This window comes from Sus scrofa, chromosome 2, assembly GCF_000003025.6.
Source record: "Sus scrofa isolate TJ Tabasco breed Duroc chromosome 2, Sscrofa11.1, whole genome shotgun sequence".
NCBI classification, from domain to species: domain Eukaryota; kingdom Metazoa; phylum Chordata; class Mammalia; order Artiodactyla; family Suidae; genus Sus; species Sus scrofa.
The window spans coordinates 73,912,866-73,934,925 of record NC_010444.4 but is presented as its reverse complement, the minus strand read 5'-3'; the positions used below and the strand labels follow the sequence as shown (position 1 = coordinate 73,934,925).

The window sequence follows — 22,060 nt, the reverse complement described above, 5'->3', positions numbered from 1 at the left end:
TGGTTCCCAGTTGGATTCGTCAACCACTGCGCCAAGACAGGAACTCCACATTTTTTTTTTTTTTAAATTGGGGCCACACCTGCTGTGGCCTATGGACGTTCCCAGGCTAGGGGTCTAATTGGAGCTGCAGCTGCCAACCTACACCATAGCCATAGTAATGCCAGATCCAAGCCGCATCTGCGACCTATGCCACAGCTTTCGGCAACCCGGGATCCTTAACTCACTGAACGAGGCCAGGGATCGAACCCACATCCTCATGAATACTAGTCAAGTTTTTAACCCATTGAGCCACCAAGGGAACTCCTGGGGCAGGATTTTAACTGCTGGACCCAAGGCCTGGTTCAGACAAGTCTGTTGAATGATTTAATAACCGTTGCATGCATATCCTTTTGCAAAAGGGAAATTGAGGCCCTCTGCACCCTAGTGGTTTATTCCTGTTGCCTGATTTGCACGTGGGCCGGTGAAATTAGGACACTGGAGCAGAAGAGGTGCTAGGAAGTGTCCATTCTCCAGGCTCCGCCAGGCCTCATTTACTGTCTTTGTTGTATATCGCTTTATTTGATGTGATGTCTTTAGTGGACATCACCACCTTGTTTTCCCAACCGGTTTGCAAGCTTCTTTTGGAAATGCTTGGCATGGTCTCTTATTCGAGGTTGTTAACTGACCTAAGCAACCCCTCTGACTTTTTCAAAATGACTAGAGAAATGGGGCCCTGTGTCACCACCCCTCAATGGCTTTTCTGCAGGGAAAGCCAGACACCCTTCTTTTTTGTTTTGTTTTGTTTGCTTGCTTGCTTTTTAAGGCCACACCTGCAGCATATGGAGGTTCCCAGGCTAGGGGTCAAATTGGAGCTACAGCTGCTGGCCTACACCACAGCCACAGCGACACCAGATCTGAGCCACGTCTGTGACCTGCGCCAGAGCTCAGGGCAACACCGGATTCTTAACCCACTGAGCGAGGCCAGGGATCGAACCCGTAACCTCCTGGTTCCTGGTTGGATTCATTTCCGCTGTGGCCAGGGATCGAACCCGTAACCTCATGGCTCCTAGTTGGATTCGTTTCCACTGCACCACGACGGGAACTCCCAGACACCTTTTTCTGTGTCATTCAACTTCAGATATCCAAGGAGCCTAAGCTGTGCTCTGCACCAAATGTTCATGAAGAAGATAAGGTCTATTTCCTCTTTTGGCCAGCCATGTTGAGTTTTTGCAATAGCAGGCACAGATGGTGTGCTCTCGCCAGGAACAGGCGCGTTCTTGGGGCAGGTGTTGTCAACTTGGAAGATTTCATTTGCCTCATAAGCTGGAGGAGGCCTGCCTGATACCTGCTAACACCTGGGACGTGGTCTCTAAGTGGCTGATGGCAGAGCGTCTAGAAATGCGTTCAGTAGCATGGATGGAGTTTTGAAGCTGCAGCAGCTGGGCTTTGTGTATTGGAGTGTATTAGTTCCTTCTGGCTGCTATGACAAACTACCACAAATTCCATGGCTTAAAACAACACAAATTGATTCTCTTATAGTTCTGGAGGTCAGAGGTTTGAAATGGGGCTAAAGTCAAGGTGTTGGCAGGATACTGATATAAGGTTCTAGGAGAGAATCCGGCTCTTGCCTTTTCCAGCTTCTAGAAGCTTCCCCCACCCTTTGCCTCTTGGTTTCCTCATTCCAATCTCTACTTCTTTCATGACTTTTCCTCTGACTTGATCCTCTCTTTCACTTATTAGGACCCTTGTGATGACGTTGGGCCAGCCCAAATAATCTAGGATAATCTCCCCATCTCCTTAAATTATCTTTAATTCCATCTGCAAAGGCCCTTTTGCCAGGGAAGGTACTATATTCACAGGCTCAGGGGATTAAAATGTGGACCTCTTTGCAAGGGGAGGGGGGCCTAATCTGTCTACCCACCAGGGGAAACAAAAGCAGAAGTACTAGTGCCAAGCTAGAAGGAACTCTCCATGTGGCCAGAGAAACCTTGTAAAAACATAGATTGGAGCTCATCGCTTTTCTGCTCCCATTCCTCCCATGCTACCCACTGCCCTCGAGAGAAAAGACCAAAGTCATCCTGGTGGCCTGTGAGGTCTTCTACGACAGACACCCTTCTGACCTCATCTGCTCCCGCCCTCCCCTTTGCTGCATCTGTCTGGCTCCACGGGTTCCTAGCTGCTCTCTCCATTTCTCAGACTTTTCCGGTCTGGAGCCTGCCAGTCCCTCCTGGACCCATCTGTCCTTGGTTTCTCATCTCAGATCTCAGCTCAAATGTCATCCGCTCAGAGAGGCCCACCTCTCCACCTCAACCAGAATATCCTCTCTCCCTGCCCCCCACAGGACTGCTAGTCACTCTCCACCTTGTGACCTGTCTTCATTGCATGTGTGGTATCTGAAATGATTTGCTTTATTTATTCATTTCTTGCTTGTCTCCCCAGATGAGAATTTAACCTCTCAGAGACCACGGACAGGGTCGGTCTTTGCCCACTCTTGAGCCCCTAGCTCTGAGCACCCTGTCCAGGCACTTTGTAGGTGCTCCGCATGGGTCACTGTGTGCCCGCCAAGACTGGCCAGAGCATAGCAGGCAGGGCCGAGGGGGCAGGGCAGCCCTGCCCGCCTGGACAGCTCGGAGAAGGCGGGAAAACGAGGCGGGAAAACCCAGCAAACAAGCCCTGCGGGTGGGTAGGGTGGGGAGCGCTGGCGAGCCCTGACGCTAGGGAGTGGGAATAGGGGATCAGGCCCATCATCGGGGTGTAGGCGGTCTCCTGGGGGTCCCCTCAAATTCTCCTGCATAATTTGGACACTGATTCCCGCCTTCCCGCTCTACTGGTCAATGCAAGCCTGGTGAGAGAGGCTGAAGGAACAGGCTTAGGAGGTCAGGGGGTCTCTCTGGGGGTCCCTGCCCCAGGGGGTCTCTAGGGCCCCTGGAGGGCAACCCATGGTCAGGGGGCCCAGGTCCCGCCACTGGGCCCCGTTGCACGCTGGGCGCGCCCAGCAGAGCGCGCAGGGCTGGGCGGGGCCGTGGCCCGCTGGGCGGAGGGGGGGGTGGACAGAGGCGGGGGCGCCCCCCACCCCCTTTCTCGCTTCCCGCCACAGCGACGGCCAATCACTAGGCAGGCGCCCGCCCCCGGCGCGGCCTCCAGTGGCCCCGCAACTCCCAAACGCCAAGTTTTCGCGGGAAAAAAATCAGAGCGGCTGGCAGCGCGGCGGGCAGTGGTAGTCGTCCGGGCACTCCGGATCGTACACAATTCCGCCCGGGGTCCCGGCCACACACGCGACTCCTTTGCCATCTCCAGAAGGGCCAGCGCGCAGGCAAGCAAGTGGATCCGGGAGGCCAGAGAGGTGAGCGGCCAGGCTGATCTAGGTGCCAGCCTGGGCCGGGGCGCGGGGGTGGGCATGTGTGTCGGGGGTAAAGGACCCGGCGGGTTGACTCTGCAAAACTTTCCGGAGCGGCCCAGGACGCTAGCCCAGCACCGATGCACGCGTTCCCCGCGCCAGGGCTGCCCCACACGCGGTTTCGGGGTTTTCCCACCGCCCTGCCGGCCTCTGGGAGTCGTCCCTGGCAGCCCCGGTTCTGGCAGAGGCGAGCGGAACATCCCCGGCGCCCAGCGGTGGTCGCGCCGGCTGGGTGGGGGAGGGCCCGGCGAGCCGCGGGGGAGGATGTCAGGCTCCGCGCCTGCGCGCGGGGCGCCCCGCGATTCAATTGTCGCGCCCGAGCCCGATTTCGCGCGCCCTTAGTTCCCCGGGCGCGTCTGGGCCAATGGGGAGCGAACAGGGCGGAGCGGTCGGATGCAGCGGAGCCAATGAGAGAGGCGGCTCAAGTGAAGGGGGCGGGACTTGGCGCGCGGGCCCCTTGGCCCGTCCCGGTGGTGGGGGTGGGCGTGGGCTCGCTGCCGTGGCCCGCGCGGGCGGGCGGGAGGAGAAGAGGGGCTCAGTGGCCCTGCGTCGGGGTCCGAGAAACAGACGGGAGCGCTAGCCGGCCGTGGGGCCGAAGTGAGTAGCGCGGCGCTCGCGGGGGCGGCCGGGACGGGACGGCCGGTTGCCATGGCCACCGCGGGGCCGGCGGCGTCGCGCAGGCGCGGGGGGCGGCAGGGCGGGGGCCGCGGGCCCGGGGGGTCCGGAGCTTTCGGGTCTCGGGTGGGGTCCTCCCCCTTCCGTCACACTTAGTTGAGTTCCCTGGGACTTCTGAAGTTCTACCTGGAGCGGGACTTTGGGGTTTCCCTCTTGCGTTAGTATTAACCACGGGAATGAATGAATGAATGAATGAATGAACAAACAAACTCGGCCCTTCAGCGTTTGACTCTGTCCCCTTTCCTCCTCTGGTTCTGGGTGGTTTTTTTTTTTCCTTTGTGCAAGGATGGGTTGCCTGAGTGGTCCAAGGAGCCTTTTGCTCTCCCTTAATTTCCCCTACCTCAGTCCTCCACCGGTGCTACTCATTAATTAACTCCTTAATTGACTCTGGACCAGCCGTGGCAGTCTATGAGGATTAGGGCGCTGGGAGGGCGTTCTGGGAGTTTCCCGGTGTCCAGAGTCTGGACAATAGCAAGGATGACCCGTGTATGGCACGTCTGGCGGTGGCAGTGACGGCGGCACTGACCTAGGACTCCGGCTCTCTCCTCCTCTCAGCACCAGCAGGCATCATGTGGATCCAGGTTCGCACCATGGACGGGAAGGTGGCCCACACTGTGAACTCCCTGTCCAGGCTGACCAAGGTGGAAAATCTGAGGAGGAGGATCCAGGAGGTGTTCCACGTGGAGCCAGGCCTGCAGAGGCTTTTCTACAGGGGCAAGCAGGTAAACCCGCCCTGCAGGCTGCCCGCCTGCCCGCCCAGGACCTTTGTTCTTGCCTCATCCATGCACCGCACACACACTCTTCCCCCCTCGTCCGGTCTGCTTCGCCACAGAAACCTCCATAGCCTGAGCAAGGAACAAAGGCTCGACTCCCAGACTGACACACCAGGCGGGCAGCCGGCCCTCGAATCTGTTGCATTTGGGGGTTTTTAAACTCTCAGCTCCCTTTTGTTTTTGAAGCTCTCCTCAGAGTAATTTCTAGAAAAAAAGAAGTTCGAGGTGGCCCATGAAAGGCTGATGAATTTCGAGGAAGAGCCTAGACTCATTACTCAGACATTACGATGGAAGCGACTGGGTCTTTCTTTGAAACAGACACCGATGACCCACGCAGCCTGCACCTACGGAGCTTCCGACCCCCACAGGGTTTTCTAGAAATATGGATCAGCTTATTCAGAGTTGGAGATGGCGCTTGCTAATCAGGAATTTCCACCACTCTGGGTCTGCTCTCCAGCCGCAGCGGCTACCCCTGTTCGGGGATTTGTGCTTTCTGAGGCCTCTGCTGGCCCTGCCCCTCTGTCTCCTCTCTTCGAGATCGCCCCCAGTTACTGTAGCAATTTAAGATGGCCACCCTTGTTTGAGCGGCTGCCCACTTTGGGGGCGCTTTCTCCAGTGGCCCCCCCGGGGGTTTCCATTTCTGTCGGTGTCTTGGGGGGGTGGATAGCAGGTCAGGCTGTGATTGGGATTTCCCTGAGTGGGGAGATGGTACCACAGAAGGAATCGTCCCATTTGCTGGGGCCACCCTGGAGTTGAGTGGACTGGAGGGACCTTGGCGGCATAGAGGCTTCACTGGATTAAAAGTGTGTAGTCTAGCTCCTAGCTCCGTGCGGACTTTGTTGTTGTCGCGTTTTGAACCGGGCACTGCCGCCATCTGCTGTCTAGGTTGAAAAATAAACGCTCCCCGCCAGGCCAGGATTTTTTGGGGCTGGGAGGATCCTGCGTCCCTACTGGAAATGAGACCTGATGATTAATTCCCTGGGCTTGCCGTATCCTCACAGACCTTTTGCCTCTTTCTTCTGAGAGATTCGATGGCTTGAGTGTCTTAAGAATCTTGACTTAAGGCGCCCTACCCAGGGAGGGGAAGCTGATCCCAAGAACTTGGGGATTTGGCTGCTGTCATGTGCGCGCCTTGGGGAGTGAAGCTCCCCTGGGATGCTGGCTCTCTCCTCCTCCAGCAGTGGCTCATTTTTCAGCCACCAAACTGATTTTTTTTTTTTTTTTTTTTTTCCTGCATCCACGGCATGCAGAAGTTCCTGGGCCAGGGAGTGAACCTGTGCCACAGCAGTGACAATGCCAGATCCGTAACCACTAGGCCACCAGGGAACTCCTTCCAAACTGATTTTGTTCTCCCCCTCCCCCGACCCCCATCTTGGTGTTCAGGAGAAGGTCCTTCCACAAAGTTTCTGAAGACCCCCCCCCCACAGGCACCTGGTAGAAAGTTCATTCAAAGGCGGGTTGGATGGAGTCCTCTTAGGTTAAAGAGAGTGAATATTTTTGAGAACCTGTTGTGTGCCAGGCACTGCATATTTTAATTTTTACGTTCAGAAGCATGCAGAAAAGTTGGAAGAGCCATGAATGCCTGCACACCTACCCGTGGCTCTGATCGCTGACATTTCACACAGTTGCTTTATAAATGCAGTTCCCTCTGCCTCTGTCCATCCACCAGCCCATCTTATTTTGGGGGATGCATCTCAGAGTAAGTTGCAGACACTGGTTCACGTCTCTCCTTAAACCTTTCAGTGTGCCTGTCAGCTAGAGTACAATATTTATTTGCGGTTCTTGTTTTTTAAGAAAAAATTTGCCTATAGCGAGATACACGTCTTGAGTGGACTGTTTGGAGTTTTGATAAATGCCTACACTCGTAGCCAAACCCCTGTCTCTCTGCTTTGGTAACCTAATACCTGATCCATACAGAAGACTTTGTGATGTTCGTGTGAGCTGTAAACTGTGCTTATAACAGCAGCGCCTAAATGTGTTACACACGGGCCTCGTGCCTTTATCTTCAGAATGTCAGCAATGACAGCGCTCAACTCTGCCTTATCGTGGTGCATCTTTGGAAGTTCTCAGAAGGTTCCGTGTTCCCACGTAACTTCTAACTGCTGCTCCTTCCCTTCTCTGCGCCCAGTCCCCACTCAGCCAGCCTGTGCCCTGTGCGGAGCTCTTGGTAGCTCTTCATAGCTCTTTCTGCCTTCCTCCCTTCCGGGTAAGGAAGCCAGGCCTTCATGTGATGCAATTTCCCCAGGGTTGCATGACCAGGAAGTGGCCCGACCTCTGGGAGGTGTGCACAGGGCCAGGAGGGTGGGGGACAAAGGCACACAGCGGCACCTCGAAGCAAGTCAGGTCTGCATACAGACTGGGCTAATCGTGACAGAAAGCCGTGCAGTTTCCAGCGAGTGCACAGGAGCTGTTTTTACAGAATGTTCTAGAGAGTGTTCGCAATCCTGTCCCCCTTTTTTTAAGGAAACAGGGCATCACAGTCCAAGGTCTGTGGTGAGGCTGACTGGCGATAAAGCAGAAGAGAGTTGCATCTTCAGGATATGGGAGGGTTTCGAGGCTGGCTTGTGGAGGCTGAATAGGTTGGCGGTTATGTCGCTTGATGGCCGGAAATGCAGGGAGCCCAATGGGGGAAGGGACTCTGGGCGGCTGGCCCAGGCTGGGCAAGGGCGAGAGGCATCTGGTGCCTTCTTTTTGGGTGCTGGTAAAAATAACAATAGCTGTCACTTGTGGTGCCTCTGAATGTGTTCAGGTACCATGCTGGGCTTTACATAATGTTCCCAAGGGCCCTGGCCAGGGACGCTGTCCCTGCTTTGCCGTCAGACAGAGGTCATTGTGGACCCACTGTGTACACACTTTGAGAATTCAGGGAGGCCTCCCGCCTGGCTAATGGAGAGGGTGCAGTACCTCAGTGAGCGCAGAGCCTCCCCCAGCGAGCTCATCCTCTGCGGGGGGCCTTGGGTGCTGTGGGGTGTGGAGCTGCCTCCCTGGTCCCACCCACTCGATGCCACTCCAGTCGAAACCACCACAGAGTCCCCCGACTTTGCCAGGTGCCCCCAGGGGCCAAATTGTTCCCAGTCGAGAACTAATTATTTGGTAGGTAATTGCCTTTACGAAGATGGTCTGGAAGATCAGTAGAAGTGGCATCCAGGGTCCCTCATGTCACAGTGCCCTGCCAGATGTCCCTGCCCCATGGGCCTTTTCTGAATGTCTGCTTGATTTTCCCAAAGGACAGTGTCAGATGGCATATAGGACAGACAGGCTGAGACCCGTCCTTCAGGCTGTGTGAAGGAGGTTCCTTTCCTTCCTTCTCCCCTGGAGGGCTGGAAGCACACCCTTTAGGACAAGGACTAGCAAACCCTTTCTGTTAAGGAGCCTGAGGTGACCAGCGGTGGGCTGTGGGGTCTCTCCGCTTACTTCTGCCCTGGAAAGCCCAGGCATGTCCTGACAGTGAGTCTTAGTAAAATTCATTTGCAAGGAAGTTCCCTTCGTGGCTCAGTGGTTAACGAACCTGACTAGGATCCATGGGGTTGCGGGTTTGATCCCTGGCCTCTCTCAGTGGGCTAAGGATCCAGTGTTGCCGTGAGCTGTGGTGTAGGTCGCAGATGTGACGTTGCTGTGGCTTCAGTGTAGGCTGGAAGCTGTAGCTCCAATTCAACCCCTAGCCTGGGAACCTCCATATGCCGTGGGTGCAGCCCTAAAAAGAAAAAAAAAAATTATTTGCCAAAGGGGAGGCCAGAAGTGTCCTGCTGGCTGGAGTGTGATAGTTACACCCAAGCCTCATCCTGGGTGGCAGGTCTGGGTCGTCCCTTCAGGTTAGTCTGGCTGCCCTGGGATGCACCGGACCGTGTCCCCAGGCCCTGGTATTGCGGGTGTCCCCAGGGCACGGGTGCTCACACTGTTCTCGGACCCCTTTCCACTCTCCAAAGTGAAGGGGGATGCCAAAGAGCATTTGTGCCCGTGGATCATGTCTTATTTTTGTTGTGGTAGCAATTGGAAGCCTAGAAAAGTTGACAGCTCGAGAAAACATGCATGTACATTTCCTGAGGGGCAGGCTCTTTACCCCGCCAGACTGTGATAGTCTGAAAAGGGCCAGTGGCATCACGATGTCACCACACAGTAGCCTGAGCCTCACAGACCCTCCCCAAATGCCCCTCCAGCTGTGGCCCAGTGGGGTCAAAGGGCAAAATTCACTTGTTGGGACCAATCCTATCTGTTGGGGAGGGGACATGAAGAGAGAGTCGTGCCTGTGCTTGAGATGCTGTGCGCTATGCTTGCCCCTCTGTCCCTCCACCAGGGCTGGGTCCTGCTTGGTGTCTTTTCTTCCCTCTCCTCTCATCTGTCTGGCCTGCACCTCAAGTTGCTGTGGTGGCCTTGACAGGAAGGCAGGGGCTGGGGCTGCACCCTCAGTGTCTCACTTGCTTACTGTTCAGGCTCTCACAGATGCCCTGCCCTCCTCGGGGCCCTGCTATCTGCCTTACAGCCCCTCCACCTTTCCCCAAAAATTACTGCCTCTAAGCCACCCGGAGACCCACTCCCAACCCAGCCCGGTGGCATTTCTTTCCTTTTGTCTTTGGGCAGCACTCAGCACCTGAAAAGTCACCCCCCTCCCCCAGTTTCCCTGAGGGGACAGAAAGTGGGCAGGGACTGTTGGCTGGAGAGCTTTGATTCCAAGCTTCCAAAGGGAAAGGGCACTTGTCACACGGTCTGTGTGTTTATTTCACTTCACACACCCGCATGGCCCAGAATGCCAAGTGTCCAGGAAGCGCAGTCGGATGAGAGGAGGTGTGATCTAAATGCCGCGGGCGGTTTTGCCTTTACACCTGAAGCTGCCCTGCAGGATCCTCGGCCCCAAACCCTGGGTGCGGGTTTGACTACAGGCAGTTTAAGGGATATTCCCTGGGAATTTTGGTTATACAGGATTTTAACTGTGAGGTTTAATTTTAACAAAAGAGCCTCTAAGTAAGGTGCAGCTCGCCTGTCACTCACTATATCTAGCTTTTTTAGGCACCAGTTGGAATTTTCAGATCTTAGAAGGAATGCGGCCATGGCCTGTCCCCTCGCTGGACCCAGCCCTCTGCCCTTCACTTCCTGGCAGTCTGTGCCCAGCTTTGGGCAAGCAGGGTCAAGACAGGGGCACCCGGGACACCCACCCTCTCGCTGTAGTAAGTGGTTGTGCAAGCTCCTTCCTGCCCTCTGTGGGGCCCTTCTAGAACGTTCCACAAGTGGCCTCAGGAAGCAGTCAGACCAGCTTATGCATTCCGTCCTGGAGGTGGAGCCCCAGGCCAGCCTGGCTCAGCATGCTCACCCCCTCCTGTGCCCAGCTGGCTCTGCCTGCACCTCTGTCCAGTGTGCCCAGAAGGGAAGCCCGGCTTCCCAGCCCCGCACAGACGTGAGGGGCTCATTCAGGCACAGCCTCTTGGGTAGAAAATGCCAGGAGGAAGGAGCTGAGTGGGTGCACTGCCTGGCTCCATCAGGATTCTTCCTATTGCCTTCAGACACAGCCCTCAGCCCATTCCTTTCCTGCAGCCTACACACACACCCTCCCCACAAGCTGCTGTTTTGGTGCATTCTGCTCCCTCCCTTATCTCTGACGCTCAGCAACACCCTCCCCCAGCACTCTTTGTATAACAGAAGTCCCACCATGTGCTCCCTGGCCACCCCTCCCGCTGCCTCCCCCTGTCCCCTCTCCCCTCCACTTGGTTTATTTCCCATCCTCTGAAGTCGTTCCGCTTCCCTTGCCATGTGTGGGAGACACATCTACATTTCTGCCTTTAACTGTCACGCACAGTGGTGTGATATGTCTTGGCAGAGACACACAGTCTTGCTTGTGAATGATGTGTCTGTGAGCCTACTGTGAGCGCAGGGGTCCCTGTACTTCGGGTACTCTCCAGAGGGTCCCTGGGGATGATTTGGACGTACTGGAGATACTGGGCAGTGTCTGAGAACATCTGTGGTTGTCATGACTGGGGTTGGGGGGGGCGTGGGCAGGACCCTGCAGTGTGCGGGCTGGCCTCCTACAGAGAAAGACTGCCCAGATGTTTGCAGGGCTGAGGGGTGTCTGCCTAACCGTGGGGATGCTGGGTACCAGGTGCTGGTGTCTTGCTTATCCTTTTTAATGACATTTGGCTTGCCCTCCGCTGGTTTCTTTGTCATCGTGCTGCTGGGAACACGTGTCTTTCTCCACTTTTTTTTTTTTTATTAATTATTTTTTAGAGCAGTTGTAGGTTCACAGCAAAACTAAGAGGAAGGTACAGAGAGAGATTTCACATGTACCCCCTGTCCCCCATCGGTACCCCCTCCCCACCCCCGCACACCTGTCTCTCACCACGTGGTGGATTTGGTACAAGTGATAAACTTGCACTGACATTAACACCCAGAGTCCATATGTATAGTGACACGTGTCCCCTTTATAGTAGCCCGCAGAATAGTGTCACTGCCCTAAAAGTCCTCTGTGATCCACCTCTTCATCCCTCCCTCCCTCTAATCCCTGAATGGCAACTACTGATCCTTTTCTATTGGCTTCTTTAAAACAAAAACAAAAAAAACCTTCATTGAGATATAATGCACATACCATGCAATCAGCCCATTTAAAGTCTGCAGTTCACTGGTTTTCGGGTATGTTGATGGAGATTTGCAACCATCACCACAGTCAACTTGGGGACATTTTCATCACCTCCAAAGGAAACCCTGCACCTTTTTTCAGTCATTTCCCTTCCCCCATCCCCTCCCCAGCCCGTGGCTACCACGAATCCACTTTCTGTCTCTGTGGCTATGGCTCCCTCGGGACCTTCTGTATTGGAATCACACAGTGTTCTTCTGTGCCTGCTTCTCTCACTGAGCGTCGTGTTATCAAGGTCCATCCACACAGTAGCGAGTGTTGGTGCTTCTCTCCTTTTTAAGGATGAGTAACGTCCAGCGTGAGGATGACGACACCGTGTTGATCCATTCATCCATCAGTGGACCCTGAGTTGCTCCACCCTTGGGCTCCTGTGCTCATGCCACTGTGACCACGTGGGTCACCTCTCCCTGGTCCCCTGTGGGCCCTGGCAGTGCTGGGGAAATTGGGGCTATTGCTGGGCTCTGGGTGAACCGGTGGCGTGGGTCAGACCTCCAGGGTGGGTTTCGGAGGGCCCTTGTGGCCCCTGCAGCTACAGACCACTGTTGATGTCTTCAGATGTGTGTTTCTCAGGGAGAGAGGCGGTCAGCCCTCAGATTCTCAGGTTTGCAATGAATAAAGGTTAACACTGTGCCCTGGGGCTAGCCTTCATTGTGACCCCAGGTGCTGTTTGCATGTTAATGGCAGTTAGCCCTTTGAATCATCAGCTTTGGGTTAAAAATTGGGAGGGAGGGAAAGTTGATATTTGGTGTATTTTTCTTCCTTCCTTTAGGGCAGTGCTTCTGAACCCGGTGGTTCTGCCCGCAGGGGACACTGGGTGACCATTGGCGGTTGTCATGACTAGGGATGCTCCCAGCATCCAGAGGGTACGGCCAGGGATGCCCCCTGTGCTGTCCGTAAAGCCCTGCCCCCATCGGAGAGTGAGCCCCAGCTGTCTGCGGTGCTGCGGTAGAGCCTACCTTAGGGTCATCTGGATCCAGCAAAATGTGTAAAATGAGGGTCCCTGTTGGGTGTTGGCGGTGTGCCCTGGGGGGCTCCCCGTCAGCGAGGACAGTGTGGGTGGGATTAGGATAGAGGAGTTAATAGAGAGGTGGCCTGGAGCTCCCGTCGTGACTCAGTGGTTAACGAATCCGACTAGGAACCATGAGGTTGCAGGTTCGATCCCTGCCCTTGCTCAGTGGGTTAAGGATCCCGAGTTGCTGTGAGTTGTGGTGTAGGTTGCAGATGCAGCTCGGATCCCGCGTTGCTGTGGCTCTGGCCTAGGCTGGCGGCTACAGTTCCAATTGGACCCCTAGCCTGGGAACCTCCATATGCCACGGGAGCAGCCCTAGAAAAGGCAAAAAGAGGGAAAAAAAAAAAAAGAGAGGTGGCCTGAGTGGATAAGGTTTGAGCTAAAGTCTCACAAGGAACCTGGTGGATGTCAGGGGGCACGTGCCCTTTGTTCACTCAGGTCAGGACTCCCCTGACCCACCTGCCAGTGCTGTGGGCATTGGTTTGAGTCACCCTCCGTGGGGGCCATCTGGGCAATCCCCACCCTGTCATGACAACCAGAAAAGGTCCCCTGGGGGCAGGATGGCCCTCAGTTGAGCACCAGTGTATACAGGTGACACCTGTTACAGCAACAAAAGTTTTAAAGCCCATAAAATATTAAACCCCCCTGACACCCAGGATGGACATCCGAGACACAGTAGCAGTGACAGCACTCACTCAGAGGACCTGGGGAATTTGGGGGAGGGGTGGCTGTAGCCCCAGGAGCCGTCTGTTGCAGCTCAATCTCTCCACGAGGGTGGATTCGGTCCTTTGCCCTTGGTGCTTTCTGTGTCCAGTTACCTCGCCTCATGTCCCTGCAGATGGAGGACGGCCACACTCTGTTTGACTACGACGTGCGCCTGAATGACACCATCCAGCTCCTGGTCCGGCAGAGCCCCATGTTGTCCCCAGGTGGCGGCGGCAGCAGTGGTGACAGCAGCAATAGTGGTGGTGGCGGTGGCGGCGGCAGCAGCAGCAGCAGCAGCAGCAGCAGCAGCAGCAGCAGCAGCAAGGAGAGAGACTCAGAGCTTTCTGACACGGACTCGGGCTGCTGCCTGGGCCAGAGCGAGTCGGACAAGTCCTCCAACAGCGGTGAGGCCGCCAATGAGCCCGAAGTGAAGGCAGATGAAGATACATGGGACGAGACGGAGTTGGGCCTCTACAAGGTGAGGCTCCAGTGGGAGGCTGGGGCACCTCTGCACACCAGGAGTGTTCCCCTGTTCCTTTGGCCCTCATCCCTGTGGCCAGGCATCCCATCCTGCTGTGAACATCTCCTCCAGGTTTCCTGGTGGAAACATAAATACTGGGGGATCCTTCCTGCCCTTACAGCCGAGTCCCGTGTCCAGGCCTGCAGGAGGCTCTCTAAGATCGTGAAGTTTCTTGGAAGGACCTGGCCTCCCCGCTGCTCTGGGAAAATGGGCGATTCTGGCCTCTGTGGGCCCCATGGCAGGGATGGTTCTGCTGCCAGAGGACACTGGACAATGTCTGGGGAAATCTGGGGTTCTCATGATTGGGGGGCTCCTGGCATCGAGTGAATGGGGGCTGGGGATGCTGCTCCATCCCCCATAGCTCCCAGGACAGCCTCCCCCAGAGCACTGTGGCACAAAGCTCCACGGCCCTGGAACAGAGCCGGCCCTTGGTGGGTTTGCCCACCAGAGGTGCCTGCCTTGGGTCGAAGGAGAGTTTTCCCCCCTCCCCCCCCCGCCGTAGGCCGGCGAGTATGTGGATGCACGGGACACAAACATGGGTGCATGGTTCGAGGCCCAGGTCATCAGGGTGACAAAGAAGACAGTTGCCCAGGACAGGCCCTGCAGCTCCAGCTCCAGCTCCAGCTCGACGCTGGAGGACGATGTCATCTATCACGTGAAATACGAAGAGTAAGTACCCCTGGGGCGGCTCCACGGACGGAACCTGGCGCTAGAACTGCCTGGGGGCCATAATCAGGATTTGAGGCCCCACCATCATGATCCCCAACCACACAGAGGTCACCCTCTGGGGACCAGTGTTATGGACACCTCCTCGGAGAACTCTGCCCTGGTCGTCCGTTTGGGGTGCAGGTCCCCCGTTTCCTGCCTCATCTTAATTCACACCACATGGCACCCTGTGAGACTGTGCTATGCAGCCTCGATCTCCCTCGCTGGAACGTCCGGTATTTATAGTGCACTAACTGTGCAGGCCCCAAGGTAGGCATGGGGCAGTCTCGTCTGTGAAAAGAGGGTGTCTGAGTGGGCTTGAGTGGCCGAGACAACAACCACAGGCTGGGCCGCCTCAACCTCAGCCATTTCTCATGGTTCTAGAGGCTGGAAGCCTGAGATCCGAGGGCTGGCAGGGTTAGTTTCTGATGAGGTCTCTCTTCTTGGCTCGTAGAGGACCATCTTCCCACTGCCCTTCACGTGGTCTTTCCTCTGTGCACATGAAAGAGAGAGTGCCCTGGGGTCTCACCCTCCTCTGATGAGGACACCGACCCTGTCAGATTAGGGCCGTGCCTTGATGACTTCATTCAATCTTCTTGATGCTTCCCTACAGGACCTGTTTCCAAATTCAGTCACATGGGGGGTTAGGGCTTCAGTGTATGAACTTGGGGGATACAGTTCAGTCCATGACAGGACAGGCATGTGGCCTGCAGGGAGCTAATATTCTGTAGGGCACGGGGACTTCATCTGGTTCTCTGCTGGGTCCCTTCTGCCTCCACGAGCATCTGGCATATCCACGGCCTCAATCGAAAGATTTTTGGAGTAATTGGATGAGTGAATTGCAGTAGGTGCAAGGGTCCCATCCTCGGGGTCAGGGACCGCTCGCTCTGGCCCTCAGGCCAAATCTGGCCCACAGCCTGTTTTTGCAAATAAAGCTTTATCAAAACAGCGTTTTGATGTGCAGCTTTATATGACCACGTTTACATCTTGTCTGTGATTGCTTTTGTGGTAATAATAGCAGAGTCGAGTATTCACAGCTGAGACCCTCTGGCGCACAAAGCTGAAGATACTATTTGGTCCTTCCCAGGAAAAGTTTGGTGACCCTGGTTCTTGGTGGTTTATTAGCAAAAACGAGCACCAGTTTAGATTTAGGGGGTCCAGTAGACTTGGAGTTGTCCCCCTCACAGCTGAAGCTTAATTTTCTTGCTGATGGAATTTTTTTTTTTTTTCCTGTCTTTTTAGGGCTGCACCCACAGCATAGGGAAGTTCCCAGCTAGGGATCAAATCGGAACCTTAGCTGCCTGTCTACCCCATAGCCATGGCAACTCGGGATCCATGCCGAGTCTGTGACCTACACCACAGCTCACAGCAGCACTGGATTCTTAACCCACTGAGTGAGGCCAGGGATCAAAAACCCTTGTCTGCATGAATACTAGTTAGGTTCATTACTGCTGAGCCACAATGGGAACTTCTGGAATATTCTTACATAACCAGAATATGCCTTCTTATCATCTGTGGTCCAGTATAGTGTATTTACATAAATGAAATAATATCTATCTTTCTATAAAAATTACTTTCAATACATGTATGTGGGAAGAGTTGTTTTTCCCTGCCTTGAGTTCCTTCTCAGTTTCCTAGGGCTGCCATAACAAAGTACCACTACTGTTGCTCAAGTAGTTTATTCTCTGACAGTCCTGGAGGCTACAAGTCCAAAGCCAAGGTGGTAGCAGGGCAGTGACCCTTCTGGAACCTGGTGGGGAGAATTTTTCCTGCTGCTCCCAGCTTGGTGGTTGTGGTGGTGGAGTGGGCGGCGGCTGCGGCAAATCCTTGGCTTGCGGTCGAGTCACTCCAGCTTTTGCCCCCTGGTCCCATGTCCTCCTCCTCTGTCTGAGCCTCATCTCCTCTTCTTAGAAGGACACCAGTCTCTGGATTTAGGGTCACCCTATTCTAGCATGACCTCCTTTTAATTCATTACATCTTCAGTGACCCGATTTCCAAATAAGGTCCCACTCCCACATACCAGGGGTTAGGACTCCAACATAGCTTTTCTTTTTCTTTCTTTCTTTCTTTTATTTTTTTTGGTCTTTTGGCTGTACCCACAGAATGCAGAGGTGCCCATGCCAGGGATTGAACACTGCCACAGCAGTGACAACACTGGTTCCTTAACAACTAGGCCACCAGGGAATTCCCAACATAGCTAGCTTGCTTGCTTGCTTGCTTTATTTATTTATTTATTGGCCATACTTGTGGCACATGAAGGTTCCCAGGCTATGCATCAAATCAGAGCTGCAGCCGCCAGCCTACACCACAGCCGTAGCAACCCCAGATCCCAGCCTCATCTGCGACCTTCACCAAAGCTCACAGGCACACTGGATCTTTAACCCCCTGAGCAGAGGCCAGAGATCAAACGCGCATCCTCCTGGATACTAGTTGGGTTCATTACCACTGAGCCACAACGGGAGCTCCTCCTTTTCCTATTTTTTGTTTATTTTTTTATTTATTTTTGTTTAAGGCCACACCTGTGCATATGTAAGTTCTGGGCCGGGCGCCGAATTGGAACTGCAGCTGAGGACTTTGCCAGAGCCACAGTAACACTGGATCTGAGCTGCACCTGCAACCTACACCTCAGCTGAGTGAGGCCAGGGTGGAACCTGCCTCCCACAGATGTCAGGTCCTTCACCTGCTGAGCCACAACATAGCTTTTTAGGGGAGGCACTTACCCCGGTGATACCTTCTGTAATTGGAATGTGTCTCTATCCCTGTGTGGTTCGAGGCCAGTGAATCAGATCATGGGGGAGGGGAAAGCACCAAGGAGGGGCCTTTCTGTGCCGCTAGGATGAGTGCAACCCAGTCCCAGTCCATCATGGGAGAGAGGTCCACTGGCACGTGGGGTCTAAGTGCGGGCCTTTCCTTCCAGCTATCCCGAGAATGGAGTGGTCCAGTTGAGCTCGAGGGACGTCCGGGCTCGGGCCCGACAGATCCTTAAGTGGCATGAGCTGGAGGTGGGCCAGGTGGTCATGCTCAACTACAATACCGACAGCCCCAAGGACCGCGGCTTCTGGTACGACGCGGAGATCTTGCGCAAGCGGGAGACCCGGACGGCGCGGGAGCTGCACGCCAACGTCAGGATCGGGTGAGTTGGTGGCCCAGCTGGGTCCTGTCCCTGGGTCACCATTCTCCCTCCCCACCTCACTTCACCTCGCCTGGGGAACCAGCTCTGGGCCACCGGTGGAGGGTTCAAGCTTCCTTGTTCTCTTGTGTTTATTGTTCTGAATTTGGCAAATGGGGGAAAAGTCCAAACATGGCAAAATCCAGACAGTAATGAAGGTCAAACTGTTAATATGTAAATATTCTTTGTCTTTGTCGCTTGGTCACTGGGTTCTCCTTTCTGGAGACATGACTGTTCCTGGTACCTTCCAAGGCCACTCTGTGCACAGGCAGGCGTGAACATACACAGAGTAGCAGCATGCGTGCATACACACAGACACACACACACACACACACACACCCACCCACACCCAGGGGCCCTCCCTACGGGGATCATCAGGCTGCCTGTGGCCTTCGCCTTTCGGCAAATAAAGTTTTATCATCACAGAGCCTTGCCCATCTGTGTACTGATGCCCTATGGCTGCTTGGTGGTAGCAAGGCAAGCTGGGTAGCTGTGGAAGGGACTGTGTGGCCCACAAAGCCAGAAGTATTTACTGTCTGGCTCTTTGCAGAAAATATTTGTCATGCTCTGTTGTACTTGCCTCTGTGCTTGTGTTCCTGTATAGAAAACGGACCATCCCCGGAAGACACCCATCCCCACTGTCATCTCTAGGACTTTCTCATCTTCCCAAACGGAAACTCTGTCCCCATGAAACACTAATGCCCCACCATCGACTCCCTGTCTCTGTGGATTTCACTCCTCTAGGGACTGCCTGTGTGTCTGGCTTTCACTGAGTACATCCTCAGGGTTCATCCATATTGCATGATGAACTTTCTTATTTCATGGCTGCCTAATACTCCACTGTATGTATTGGCTATAGACACGAGTATCTGGGCAACAGTGTCCGGAGTGCAGCACAGCAATTGCAGAGGCCCTGGTGTTTGTGGTCCCACAAGGAGGCCAGTGGGCTGGAGTGGAGGGAGAAAGGGAGGGAGGAAATATTCAGAGCATGGCCAGGAGTGGTAGGCAACTGGTGTGTATTTTCTTTGCTGACAGCAGTGGGAGCCTGGGAGCACGAGAGCCACAGGCTTCAGCCTTCGATTAGGAAGATTGAGTCAGGAAATTGACTGAAGGGGGCAGCATGGCAGCAGGGAGACCAGGAGGAGGCCGATGGGGGCATCAAGGGGCAATGTCCCTGGGCTCGGCCATGTGCAGTGATGCCATTGTTAGAAAATAACCTGCTTTTAGTTTCATTGCTTTTCTGTGTTGTTTCCCTGTTTTTCATATCATTGATTTCTGCTCTCATCTTTATAGTTTTTTCCCTTCTCCTTTCTTTGTTGATTTTGCTCTTCTAGTTTTTTTGAGATAGCAACCTAGATTATTGTCAGCCTTATTTAAGCATTTAGTGTTGTAAATTTCCCTCTCAGCACTGCCTTAATTGACTTCACATATTTTGGTATGTTATGTTTTTCTTTTTATTCAGTTCTCTTTTTAAAAAAATTAATTAGTTAATTAATTTTTTTTACGGCCACACCAATGGCATTTGGAAGTTCCCAGGCCTGGGGTGGAATCAGAGCTGCAGCTGTGACCTACACTGCAGATCTGAGCTGCATCTGTGACTCACATTGCAGCTTGTGGTAGCACTGGATCTTTAACCCACTGAGCGAGGCCACGGATCAAACCTGCATCCTCACAGAGAGTGTTGGGTCCTTAACCCTCTGAGGACTCAACAGTGGGAACCACAGTGGGAACTTCTATTCAGTTCTATGTTTAAAATTTTCTTTGAGACGTCTTCCTCTTTGGCTCCTGGCTTATTAAGAAGTATGCTATTTAACTCCCAAGTGTTTAGAGATTTTTTTTTTTTTTTTTTGACCAAACTATTCCCAGACAGAAGTTCCCAGGCCAGGGATCGAACCCGAGCCACAGCTGTAACCACAGCCACAGCCGTGGCAACACTGGATCCTTAACCTGCTGAGCCACAAGGGAACTCCCTAAGTGTTTAGAGATTTTTGCATTGTCTTTCCATTGTTGATTTTTAGTTTGACTCTGTTACGGTCAAAGAACAAAATCTGTGACTTCAGTCCTTGTCAGGGTTTGTTTTATGGTCCAGAATGGGATCAGTCTCGGTAAATAGTACACGGTTGCTTAAAAAAAAAAAGAGTATATTCTGGAGTTCCCTTGTGGTGCAGTGAGTTAAGGATCCAGCATTTGTCACTGAGTGGCCCAGGCAGGCGAGGCCAAAAAGAAAAAAAAAAGTGTATTTTGTTGTTGGCCGGAAGGTCATATTTACATCAGCTAGACTGTGTTGGTTGACTGTTGTTCACGTCTTCTAACTCTGTCTAGTACTTCTGTCAGTTGCTGAGGGCATGTTGCGGTGCCTGGCTGTGACTGGACTTAGCTATTTCTCCTTTCAGCTTCATAATCACAAGGATATATTGTTTGGTGCAAACACACTTTTGTGTGTTATGTCTTCCTAGTCCCGATGTTAATGTCCCCATTTGTCTCTAGTAATTTTCTTTGCTCTGATGTCTACTTTACTGAGCGTGTGTGTATATTGACACACTTTTTTAAAGTAAATGTTTGCATGGTGTATCATTTTTCAACCTCTGTGGTTGAATTTGGAGCTTCCTGTAAACAGTGTATAGTGGGGTCATTTTTTTATTCACTCTGTTAAGTCTGCTCCCCCCCCACTTTTTTTTGGTCTTTTTAGGTCTGCACTGTGCACTGTGACATATGGAGGTTCCTAGACTAGGGGTCCAGTCAGAGCTACAGCTGCCAGCCTACACCACAGCCACAGCAAAGTGGGATCTGAGCCACATCTGTGACCTATACCACAGCTCACTTCAACACTGTATCCTCAACCCATGAGCGAGTCCAGGGATCATTTGAATCCGAGTCCTCATAGATACTAGTCAGGTTGGTTACCCACTGAGCTATGATAGGAACTCCGGGAGTCTGCCTTTTAATTGGCATACGTTACTGACACTTGGAAAACGTAGGGGGTTGTGCAGAGGTACTGACCCTCTGCAGTTGAGAGTTAGCCCTCCACTCTGCGTTTTCTTCGAATCTGAGGATTCAACCAATGAGGGATTGTGTGGTACTGTAGTTACTATTGAAAAAAAATCTGCCTATAACTGGATTTGTGCAATTCAAATTCATGTTGATCAAAGATCAACTGTGTCTAGATCAATTACATTTAAGATAATTATTGAAGAGTTCCCATCATGGCGCAGCAGAAACAAAACTGACCAGGAACCGTGAGGTTGCGGATTCGATCCCTGGCCTTGTGCAGTAGGTTAAGGATCCAGTATTGCTATGAGCTGTGGCGTAGATCACAGACATGGCTTGGATCCCACTTTGCTGTGGCTGTGGCGTAGGTTGGCAGCTGTAGCAACGATTAGACCCCTAGCCTGGGAATCTCCACATGCTGCGAGCGAGGCTCTAAAATGAAAAAATAGTAATAATAATAATTGGTATGTTAGGGCTTGAGCCTGCCATTTTATTTATTTATTTATTTGTCTTTTTAGGGCTGCACCCACAGCATGTGGAGGTTCCCAGGCTAGGGGTCCAATCGGAGCTGTAGCCTCTGGTCTACGCCACAGTCACAGCAACACAGGATCCGAGCTGCATCTGCTACAGTTCACGGCAATGCTGGATCCTTAACCCACTGAGGGAGGCCAGGGATTAAATCTGCAACGTCTTGGTTACTAGTCGGATTTGTTAACCACTGAGCCACGACAGGAACTCCTGCCATTTTATTTTTATTATCATTTAGTTATTTTTCTTTTTTGGCCACCCCAGGGCATATGGTATCTCTGGGTCAGGGATCATATCTGAGCCAAAATTGCCGCCTAAGCCATAGCTGCAGCAATGTCGGATCCTTAACCCACTGAGCAAGGCCAGGGATCGAACCCTCATCCTCATGGATGCTAGTCGGGTCCGTTAACCACTGAGCCACAGCAGGAACTCCAGAACCTTGTTGTTTATCAATTCTATATTTACTAGTTTGTATCAGCTAACCCTGACTCCCAGTCCTTCCCTCCCCACCTTCTTCCTCCTTGGCAACCGCAGGTCTGTTTTCTGTGTCTGTGAGAACTGTTTCATAGATAAATTCATTTGTGTCATATTTCAGATTCCACATGTAAGTGATATCATATGGTATTTGTCTTTCTCTTTCTGACTTAATTCACTAAGTATCATCATCTCTCAGTCCATGCATAAAAAAACCTAATTTTAATGCTATTATTATGACATAAAAATAAACTAATTTCTTAGCACATATCCAGTCATTGTTTGGTCTTCAGTTATCTCACTTTTTTTCCAGCCATTTATTTAAGGTCTAAGTAATGTCCACAGATTTCAGCTAGGTCTCTGGTCTCTTTTCAGTCCCTTTTATATTTCGGTTTCCTGTTCTTTTTTCTCCCTTTTCCTTAATTTATTTGCTGGGGAAGACTGGTTGTTTGTCCCATAGAATCTGCAGTCTGGATTTTGGCCTCCTCGTGGTGTCATATCCTCTGTTCTGCTGTCCCT

General features: G+C 52.9%; 1 protein-coding gene across 3 annotated transcripts in view; it reads left to right on the top strand.

Annotated features, from left to right (window-relative positions):
- UHRF1 (ubiquitin like with PHD and ring finger domains 1) overlaps nucleotides 1–22,060 on the top strand; it is a 39,667-nt gene that overhangs the window by 2,802 nt on the left and 14,805 nt on the right. Inside the window, exons 1-5 of one of the 3 annotated variants that reach the window (XM_005661320.3) lie at nucleotides 3,069–3,322; nucleotides 4,607–4,773; nucleotides 13,291–13,635; nucleotides 14,180–14,346; nucleotides 17,300–17,515. In XM_005661320.3, coding sequence (XP_005661377.1) covers nucleotides 4,621–4,773; nucleotides 13,291–13,635; nucleotides 14,180–14,346; nucleotides 17,300–17,515 — 881 coding nt within the window. In that variant the 5' untranslated portion in view covers nucleotides 3,069–3,322; nucleotides 4,607–4,620. Of the gene's footprint in view, nucleotides 1–3,068; nucleotides 3,323–3,833; nucleotides 3,974–4,606; nucleotides 4,774–13,290; nucleotides 13,636–14,179; nucleotides 14,347–17,299; nucleotides 17,516–22,060 lie in introns of those variants that run through there. The other 2 variants (XM_005661321.3, XM_021084038.1) reach the window with 2 other exon arrangements.